Below are 11,702 nucleotides of genomic sequence, written 5' to 3' on the forward strand. Positions count from 1 at the left end.
AGACAGCGAACCAGTCGAATGAATTAAGAAGAAAACTTCCAGGTATATATATCATTCTGGTGTGCTCTGATTAGCCACGCCCACCCATCAACGCCTTTGAGGTATTAGCGTTTCAGTGAAAGCTCTCGGTGGTAGTGACGTAATTTTAGATGGACCGTCAATCCGAGCACACTGCATGATTTTAAGATCATTGTCAGCCTTCATTATAATTAATATCTTAAATTTTATGAGCAAAAACTCACTTGTTTATCCTTAAACATCCAGGAATAATTTACATGCATTTTGGGATATATTACCACACAGCAGTTTTCGTAGGGGTGTGTAATACTGGTAAAAAATACAGATAAAATGAATAACTAAATACTGTGAGAAGTAGTCACAGAAATTCCACAGAGACTAGTCATGGCACGAACTGGAAGTGATTCCTTCCAAAAAATGTATGTGGATCTTTCCCATCATAGAAGAATGCATTTAAAGATATTAGATGTATGTGTGTGTGTGTGTGTGTGTTTGTTTGTAAATGCTTTATATGCTTATTGAAATTAAAGCAAGGAAATGTTTTGCACAAATAAGATAATGTTTAGTGATTCAGCTGAAATTATGTTTTATAATAATATGGGAGTTTATAGTCATGCCTGTATTATATACTCACTGAAATTTTAAGTGGCAACTGTTCGAGTAGAGAATTGTAAAACCTTAAATACATTTTATTCATCAAAATTACAGAAATGCAAAAGTCTTCGTAGAAATTACATTATCATAGTTCTTCAACTGAAATTACAACTGAAATGACCGATAGATTACAATTAGAGTTTTGAACTAAGCATTGAAATTATCCTTAACAATAGATTTTAATCACCAAAATCTCCTGCTCGTTTTAAACGCTGTGGAATGTACGGCATCAGTGCTGGCCAGGAAAGTTGCTGTGTAAAATTGGCAATTATAACTAAATTCAAATAAAAGCAAATTTTTCTGTCTGAATAGCTTTGTTTTAGATAGTTTTGACCTATCTTTTGAAGTCACAGGTCATTATAAAGGTCAGCATTTAATTCTTTTACTGCTTCCATGAAACGCTGCAGGCGGCTGTCCTCGAGATTGCGAATATAGTACCCTGAGTTACCCATCTTCATAGCAATGGTCCTAACATACATCTCATCAATTACTTTGGTGATTCTTCCACACTATGCATGCAGTTGTCCATTCATAATATCCACTCTATTCCCAAGTTTGCCATGGCTCTTTATATCTCATGATTTCAATCTCCCCATAGGGTTGGCGACTTTCAATTTCATTAATGCTTTCTCCATTTTTTCTTTCATTATTTTTGGTCCCTCCGATGGTATTGTGATAAACTCACTCCTTCCTCTCATCTTCTATATGCTCTGTTATGCTGTATAAACTCACCATCTCCCAAACATGTTGTCACTCTCCATTACCACAGACCTATTAATCAGTCTGCATTATAGAATTACCTGGGTTTCATTCCTTTTCTCCTAATAACTTTCAGTTTACTTCTTCTAAGATTTATTTCTTCGCACTCTTTGATGACCCGTATTTGTTTGATAAAAATCGTACTTCTTTTACTTCACTGTATGTTCTTATTTGCTTCTTTAGATCTCTTTACTTCATCTCTCCCTTAAAAACCCTCCTGCTAGCCATGAAGGTATTCCCTCTGCCACCTAATGAAGCCTGGCAGCAATCTCTTTCTCCTTCTTCCTTCAAGCAACTCTCCGTAGTCCCCACCATTTCCTATCCCATCAAATCACAATGGTCTTCAATTTCCCTAGCACCTGCATTACCCTCAGACGCTCTGAATATGAAATATGGACAAATTAGACATTTACTGCTATATGAAGATAATCGGATCTTGCCTTACTGTGATTAATTTCCGTCCGAGAAAATCTGTAATCAGTATTCGGCTTTACTGTGTTTAGAATCGTCAGCCTGGTTCCCATGATTCTGTTGATATATATATATATATATATATATATATATATATATATATATATATATATATATATATATATATATATATATATATATATATATATATATTTATATATATATATATATATATATATATATATATATATATATATATATATATATATATATATATATATATATATATATATATATATATATATATATATATACATATATGTGTGTGTGTGTGTGCGCGTGCACGTGTGTATATATATATGTGTTTTGTGTGAGTGTGTGTGTGCATTTTGGCTAGTTTTTATGAATTCACGTCTCCATTAGTCAAATCATAAAAAATTTACATTAGTTATATGTTCCCTTTTTAGTTTCGATACTTTTCCTCATCACCATCCTGACTCCAGAAAAGAGAAATTATTCTTTTTTATGTATCTTTTTTCGTATTTGATAGTGCTGCACACAATCTTTACGTAATTGAAAATATTTATTTCTTGCTAATCATCCTTGTCATCAGTTGACTGTATTGCATTTGTTCTATACCTTTTAGTTACACTCTCCACTTACCAGTACCTTCTTGAAAGATCTTTGATTACCACTCTTATAGGAATTTTTATCTAAACAGGGCTTGGACAGTACCCAAAAATTTTAAGACTTACTGAATTCTCCTTAGGAGTCCAAAGTTGATTTCTTTAGGTGGTTACGAGCGTCATTTAAAGACTTAATTTGTTGTTTTTCATTTTTCAGATTCATTCTGCATTTCTTATACACTTTCCCTTACACGTTTCATATTGTAAAAATAAATCACGGTAATACTGTAAAAGTGAGATAATCTTTTCATCACAGAGCAACGACTCCATAATACTGAGACTTTGTGCTAAAAGCAATATTGCTTAGTATTCATTTCACCTTCCACCTCACAACATGTGAAGTAGGAGATACAGTCAGCCTAGACCTTGTATCAGAACACGAAAATTTTCTTCAACTAAAGACTTGGAATAAAATTTTTATAAAGTGGTTCAAATCTGAACTCACATTAGCTCTTATAATTCAACTGCAATTCAATTCGCAAATATTTTCATCAGTCAAATGAAGATTTTAATGCTTTATCAACAGGAATGAAGACAAGTTCGTTAAATTAGTTACACCACAAATCTAGCTTTTCCTTTTATTCGTTTTTATCAGAGCCAATTCCATAGAACATAAGTTAATATAATAACAAAAAACTAAAAGGATCTTCGATAACATTGACGGCAAAAAAAGGTCATCTTAATAGTAGCCGACCTGAGGAGCCGGTTGGTATCCTTTGGCAGGCTGTGGGTAGTAAGCTTCTCCCTGGTAGGACACCTCGGCCACGTATCCAGAGTCACCATTGACGTAGTAAGTGACCTTCTGCAGACGGCCGTCGGGAAGCTGCACGTAGTAGGTTCCCTTGGTGTCGTAGCCGTTTCTGTTTTCCTGATGGCCAAAGTCGTTCTTGGAGTAGTCGTCCTTCACGGCGTAGTTGAAGTTGTACTGAGCAGGACCCTGAGGTTATTAAAGAAAATACCACACTATTATTCTGGAAACATTGATACTATTGATACACACTGATATGTTCTCAAAAGGATGCGCGAGATAGAGAGGAAAAAACTTCATTTCTTAGTTTGGTCATAATATTACAGCAAACGTAAATATTTACTGCTGGAACGTGGTAGGACGGAGCAGGATGGCCATAAGCTGGAACAGAATCTGCGAAAACGCTTGCAACTGCAACAGCTGCCAGAATTAAAACCTGTAACGAATATATTATATTAATGCAATTTATTTAACCTTTACGACTAAAAAAGATTTCTATAATTTGTTAGGAAAAGTTTATCTCATTTTACTTCGGAAAATCTTCAGACCACTCAAATAAATCTTAGCCTTTAGCCTCATTTCTATTTCCGTTTTAGCCAAATATGTAAAATGTAATGATAATGAAGTTAAATTAGAAGATAGACAATGTATTAAGAATAGTTATTACTTGCTTACAAATCAAAAATAGTATCACACTATCGCTCGATAACTTAATGTCATTTTGCTTCGATAAATTTTGATCATTTGTTTTCCTTTTCTTATCACTGCACAATACCATTATTAAATTGCTAAATACAGTTGTATAATCACCTTCAAAGCCATGATGTTAGTGAAACGAGTAAACTGAATGAACTGGAAGGAAAGCCTCCAGATATATATAGTGCTGAGAATTGTTCTGATAGGCCCCGCCCTTTCAGCGATGCAGTGAAAGCTGTTTGTGGCTATGACGAAATTTCAGTATTGTCTTTCAATAAATGCTATACATTTATGGTTTCGTTATTTTAACATCGTTGTTAACTTTTCATTAATAAATAATGTTCTCTTTACTGTACCTGGCCAGTACTACATTATCTGCAAATATCCAAGCTACCAACATTCATGATAGTCTTTTACCCCACAACTTTGCACCTATACCAAGTGTCCTTTCCCTGACTTCTTGTATCACTTTGTCTATAAAGATTTAAAACAGGCACTGTTAAACCAATTCCATTAGCTTACGACGCGCCCCTTGAGCTTCTGGGGAGGGACAGGGGTCCCAAAACTCTTCTGTGGCAAATTAAATCTCTTCTGAAGATGACTGGACCAAAGCAATTAGTTTAATCAATAACCCCTTCCCATCTTTTTCTCTAAGTCAGTTGTCCATCTTTTACAAGATACTGTACCTTTGAAGATGTCCTCACTTTTGATCATCGTTCAGCTGACCTAGAAGAAATTTCCTCCTCTTCACGGGCTGCCTAATATTACCTATTAGAGCTGTTAATCAGCTCAGTGGTCTGGTAAAACTAAGGTATACTTAGCAACAATTCAACATATTTATTCCATTCAAATCCTGACTCTCGGTATAAGCACCTGTTTACAATTAGTTCCAAAATTTGCCTTTTATCTAAAACAACATTTCTTAGGTTACTCCAGTGGACGACCGTTATCATCAGTTCTTGGATTACTCCTGTTGATTACTATTATCAACAATTCTTGGATTACTCCAGTGGATGAGTATAACGTTCCACTCCTGCCAAACATTTTAATTCTATTGACCTATGACTTTACTTGGCATGAGTTCTGGTTTTCAAAAAATTGTAAAACTGGAGTCGAGAACCTGGTATTTCTATGCATTATGTACACGTATTTAGGATGTTTGATATTTGGCCTTTTATCTTGAAGTATTCGAGTGGTATTTTACGTCAAGGATATTTGTCTAGCTCTTGCGATTTTGAAATCAGTTAGTATACACACACACACACACACACACACACACACACACACACACACACACACACACACACATATATATATATATATATATATATATATATATATATATATATATATATATATATATATATATAATGAATGAATGTATGTATGTATATGTATACATATATATACATATATATGTATATATACATTTATATACATATATGTATGTATGCACATATATAAATATATATACATAGATATATATCTATCTATAAATACATATGTGTGTGTGTGCGCGCGTGTGTGTTTATGCGTTGAAGCGCGCACTGTGCACAACACACATTGTAATAGTATTTGCATTCTTTGTAAAAAGAGAGTTTTTATATTTCTTTAGTCTCTGTATTTTCTTCTATTTTTTTTTTTTTTTGTAAACGACGTTAAAGCGTGTTAATTAAAATGAAAAATCTCTGCCTGACTTATAACTGTGGTAATGAAAGCGATATAAGGTACATTCTTATGCAACCGAAATTCCTGTGGTCACCTTTTACAGCTAGTTTGTGGTTGGAGAAAATTTTCGGTTGCACTGATTATCTTTAAATTGTTTTCACGATGGGTTAATGGAAACCCTTTTTATTTTCTATATTCAGTGATACGATATTTTGTCTATTAGAATGTTTATTCTTATGGAGATTTGTTTTATTATTCATTGTTTGTCAAGTTATCCATGTAAGTTACAGCTTTCATTTAACATATTTTTACTTATTTTATATTTTTCATTAACTATCACGGATCTCTCCAGATTCGATTATATTTCCTACATTTCCTTCTCATTCATGTTTTCAATTAAAGACAATTTAGAACTGGCCTTCGTCACGAAATGTTCAGTCATCTGTTAAATAAAGAACGCTTTCACGGAAGGAAAATTTCTTTAAAAAATTATCATTTTCTTCACTCTGTCATAGACATATGATTATATTAATTTCCTGCTTCCATTCCTGTTTAGCTTCATGAGTAACTTTGTCCAAATATCTCATATTATTTTATTTTCTCCTTCGATAACTTAACCTGAAGAGGAAATTTTGAATAACAGTAAGTTTTTACGCCCAATTTCACGTCATTGCTCGATTTCCTTAGTAAGTGTTATTCTAAAAGCTTGACGATACCTAAAGAAGAAAATAAATGTGACATTATAGAGATTCTTAACCCTCTACATGTACCGCAAAACAACCGGCGAGAGACAGGTCATACAAAATTTTTTCTAAAGAATCTGAAGTATTTATATGCAACAGTTTTGCCACTTAAATCACATAAAGTTTATCCTTGTGAGATCATCCTATAGGTTTTTCCATGGATTATTTGTCATAGGCATGCATGGTATTCATTTTACAAACTCAAGTGACATAAATATCTATTTCACCGAGCCTTCAGCTACGAAAGGTTATGCCAAGTGACTATTTACTGATAAAAGGTAAATATTTTTTGAGCATGGTAACTCATATTCACATTTATTGATTTTTTTTGGCAGATGTCAATTAACAAATGACTAAGATTACAGATATCTTGTAATAGCATCCTTGGGTTCATTGTGACAATTATGAAAGCATATTTTATAATTTATAATATTGTATTTTATCTGCTGCTGAAAAGGACTGTTTCTTTAGCTCTTAATTTAGAGCTATGGCGCAGCTCACACAAAATATTTTAGATTCAAATCTGTGGTAACGTTTAAATTTATTTTATCTCTTGTCCAAGGGAACTCTCTCCGACTTCAAAAGTATTCTCTTCGGCCTCAGTGAACAAGTAAAAATAAATTGAAAATAGAGATGTTGCTAACCACTAGGTTGAAAGAGAAAAAATTAATAAATAGCTGGGCTGGGTTCTGCTTTCCCAAGTAATTCTAGAGTTACTCTAACCAGTTGTCAGTTCTTTTTGAAAGTAAAAGTACAATGTATCTGAAGCTGACAGAATTCCTAAAGAATTTCCAATAAAATCAAATGCTATTCAACATTTGCTAAAATAAAGACAATTTATATGTCATGGAACTTTAGCGATAATGTTCTTTCAAATAACCGCTAGTGTCAAAGATTTCATTTCTGTGCATATAATATATATATATATATATATATATATATATATATATATATATATATATATATATATATATATATATATATATATATATATATATGTGTGTGTGTGTGTGTGTGTGTGTGTACACACACACACACACACACACACACACACATATATATATATATATATATATATATATATATATATATATATATATATATATATATATATATATATATATATATATATATATATATTTGTACTAGAGTTGAAGAGGAAAAGTAGTTGAACTGGCGAAAGTTCCATTGCTAAAAAGACAATACTTATTTACATAAATAGCCCTATTGCTGTGGGCATGTTGGCCAAAACGCTACCTTTTCTTAACGTGTAAACGAAACAGTATAACTATAAAGGTTACATGATTGCAAAGTCGGGTAATGAAGTCAAGTAACCGAGAGCAGTCTTTAAAACCACACCTTTGTGTCAGTATGTCAGCATATTGATTCACGTACAGCCAGTCTGGTATGCGCTGACGGTGCGTCCCTTCCGCCCGAAGACCATTTCGGCGACCAATTACGGTCGCTAGACCACTCCGTGGTGGGATTCACCTTCGCGTTTTCCTAAATATCACGAGATTACGAAATGGCTCTCTGCAAAAGGTGAAGAGGCCGGGTTTACCTGTAGGCTGACTTTGGCGTTTTCGCCGGTCTGTGATTTTCTGTCATGATCGCCTCGTGGGGATGAAGCTAAGGTCAGAAAGAATTGCGTGATTTATGGAGTTGGTGATTGCTTAACTGTAACAGATTTTTCTTATGAAAGAAACTGAATGATAATAATATTTGTATCACTCATATTCTCCAGGCATGTATATCTTTTCAGTATCAAGATAACAAAAATATTGCCTTTTATTCGATATTAAGATAACCAAGATATAGCTTTTTTTTAGATATTGAGATAACAAAGGCATTGCTTTTTTTTTCGACATTAAGATAACAAAAACATGGCATTTGTCTGTCAAATAATATAATAGAAATAATTACATCAATCTGCCTGAATGTCCACTGACAATCAGTAAGCTTTACTATGCCAGAGAATTAAATCTGTTTTCACCTTTTATGAAATGAAGGTATATCTAATAGATCTGAAATTCAAGTTTGCTCTCATAACCAATATTCATCTTTTGCTAACCAATAAAATTTAACGGTCATTATCCCTGATAGAGAAATTAACTGAAATTTCAGTGAAGAACTCGCAAGTACCGTTTCTGAAATACTTCATGATTCTTGACCAATATGGCTGTTCTGCGAAAAGCGAACGTCACTGCGCGGCGCAAACTATGTAACTTCTGGTTTTACTGTTCCCCCGAAAACGCGGGGAATCGGAATTTTTATAAACCTGGAAACTGACCAACGAGTGAATTGATATCAAAACCTTGTGAGAAGAACCAAGGCCAAGAGATGCAGTGTCTGCTCACTTCCCCCTAAATCCCCCAGGTAGGCGGAGCTTTGTCTACCTCCTTATTGCGTCAGCAGGTGAATTGCCGTAATGAGCAGGTACCTCTAAAGTACGTCATTGCCTAGGCAGGGGTTTTCAACCTGGGGTACGCCAAGGGTCAGTTATGGGGTACGCTCTCCCCACGGGTTAGGGGCCTGGCCGCCCACTGACTGCATAGCCACAGGTAAATAATTATAAACAATTTTCTTTATTTTTATGGAATTCTTTGTGTTTACAGTATTGTTGGTTATGTCAGGAGAGTTGTGTACTTACTTCCCTTCAGTACAGTACTTGCAAATATACACAATGGAATGTTTTTCTGCGTTTGTTTCGCTTTCTACTTTATACAAAGTGAAGGAGGGTACATTATTGACATTAAAAAATACCCAAAATGGTATGTGGGGAGAAAAAGGTTGAAAACCCCTAGCCTAGGTAGTTACCCCAGGTGGAAGGTGACTCCGCCCAATTGGGTAGACCTTGTCTCTCTTGGCCTTGGGAAGAGCTTCATTTAGTTAGACATCTCGGATCTTTCCTAGACAGTGACCCCCAAGGGTTTTCGGGGGTCGTTTTCTAGGACAAGTATTTCTTGGGGGTCATTATCTTCATGATATTTACAGTCTTTTGTTTATATTCACCGTAATCCCCATCGGGCCTGGACTAAACACGCCACAGAGGGTGGATACATACCGGGTTAAACTCTATGGGTCACTATCTAGGAAAGATCCGACATCTCTTTCCCTTATTTTATAATTCGCCATTTATTTGACACCCTCAGCTTGAAAACTGGTCAGTTTTGCAATTATTTGCGTCAATGATTAAATGCCGTGGCGTATCTTCCAGTCAGATTTCTTACAGATCTGGTAAAAAAATTTATTATTATTATTGTAAAGGATATAAAATATTAAGTCTTACCATGTTGGTGTTTAATAATGACTAAAAGTCGTTTTAGAATTAATGAGGAAAAATATCATATCTCCTCACGAAAATAAGATGGAAACTCTAAGAACATTATTCTTTTATAATAATAATAATAATAATAATAATAATAATAATAATAATAATAATAATAATAATAATAATAATAATAATAATAATAATATTATTATTATTATAATTATTATTATTATTATTATTATTATTATTATTATTATTATTAGTAGTAGTAGTAGTAGTAGTAGTAGTATACGTAATTATTAGGTACAGAAATCTCGTGATCCAGGTCCACTAGTTCACTAATGTAAGGAGCACTTGAGTAACATGGGCAGATCTTTGATTACTTCTGTTTCCCCATCATGGTTCGATTGGGATTAAAATTTCGAAATTAATGGACGTCAAAAATTCATTGAAATAAATGAATAATATGAGTACTGAAAATGAAACAATACAGCACATTAATAATAATAATAATAATAATAATAATAATAATAATAATAATAATAATAATAATAATAATAATAATAATAATAATAATAATGAAAGTAGAACACATTTTAGAATCGCTGAAAAAAATCTGATAACTTTCCACAAATAATCAAAGGTAAATCGCCTCAGGTTCAGCCAGCTTTTAATTACTCTGCCCTTGAAATATTAATAATAATAAAATCAGTTTCCCCCTGAAAAATTTATTATACTGATATTTTTGAACTGATTAATTCTCGGCCAAAGACCTCTAGAAATCATGTCGCATTATATTGATAATAAAAAGTGAAAGGAATTTATTCAGATTATTTTGAAATATATAGTGAAATTGTGTCCCGACGACTTGCTCATAATACATACATAATTCTTATTTTGTATGCAAATATGTGCTAAATGTAATGATGTGCTGAATGTATTAAAACTATTATGAAGACTCACAGCAAGGAAAAATCAAACAAATATAAAGTTTTGTGGATGAAGATGAAAAAAACTGACATTGTTCCCATCTCCCATTGTTCTTGGTATTTCTTAGAAACTGGAGCCGCACTATTGTCTCTCTTAAGAGAATCTGTCCATGTTCTTAATTATTGAGTTTCGTAGAAAGCGTTGTCATCTCATAGCATTAAAAATAGAGAAATATTTGTGTTAAAGTTGTTTCATCTAAATTGCTCTAACACAAGAGCAATTGTAATTTGGATCAGCACTCTAAGCGAAGTCATTCAAAATGTGTCAGGTGAAATACAGTAGAAGCATAGACTGGGCCGGGTACAAGCTGATTATATTTTAGACACTGATTTTGCTGATAAATATTACTTAACAGGAATAAAATTGCTTATTTCTTTTTGTTATGAATTCTCTTCAAATCTTGCATTTTAAGAGTAAAATATATACATTATTATTATTATTATTATTATTATTATTATTATTATTATTATTATTATTATTATTATTATTATTATTATTATTATTATTTCAGTAGATGGAACCTATTCACATGGAACAAACACACAGGGGCCAATGACTTGAAATTCAAGGTTCTAAAGAATGTTGGTTTCACCCTCCCACCGCAGACCCCACACTGCAACAGTAACTGATCGTGTGATTTTTCATCGCCCTTGGCGAGACACGAACCGGCGACATCTTAGTGACATGCCACGACACTAACCACTACACCAGCGGACCAGCATGGTCATATAAGAAATTTGTTATAAAATACTTATATAATATTTTCCAACACAGTAAACTATGAAGACAATCTCTTCTCATATTACCTAGAATCATACCTCATTAGCCCTCAAAGCCACGACTGCCGTAATCAAACGGATTATTTGTGGATAAATTCAGTTCCAACATAGTTTTCCCTGAATTTATTTGTTATTTTTTAAATTCCCAATTCTTTACTATAAGATTAGGCTATTCTTTTGATACATTTAATCCAAGCATCCATTCTAAATTGTGGTCTGCGAAAACTGTACAGTGACTTAGCGGATTTTAAATCGAGATGGCCCAATACTTTTTACTCA

At 33.3% G+C, this 11,702-nt stretch overlaps 1 protein-coding gene across 1 annotated transcript; it reads right to left on the reverse strand.

The window, feature by feature from the left end:
• Nucleotides 1-3,092: 3,092 nt before the first annotated feature.
• LOC136851351 (pro-resilin-like) lies at nucleotides 3,093-3,724 on the reverse strand (the record flags this gene model as incomplete). Its single annotated transcript, XM_067125405.1, has 2 exons — nucleotides 3,093-3,465; nucleotides 3,620-3,724. Coding segments are annotated over 2 exons (363 nt in total), but the record flags the coding sequence as incomplete, so codon positions are not given.
• Nucleotides 3,725-11,702: the final 7,978 nt, after the last annotated feature.

This window comes from Macrobrachium rosenbergii, chromosome 3, assembly GCF_040412425.1.
Source record: "Macrobrachium rosenbergii isolate ZJJX-2024 chromosome 3, ASM4041242v1, whole genome shotgun sequence".
Taxonomy (NCBI): Eukaryota; Metazoa; Arthropoda; class Malacostraca; order Decapoda; family Palaemonidae; genus Macrobrachium; species Macrobrachium rosenbergii.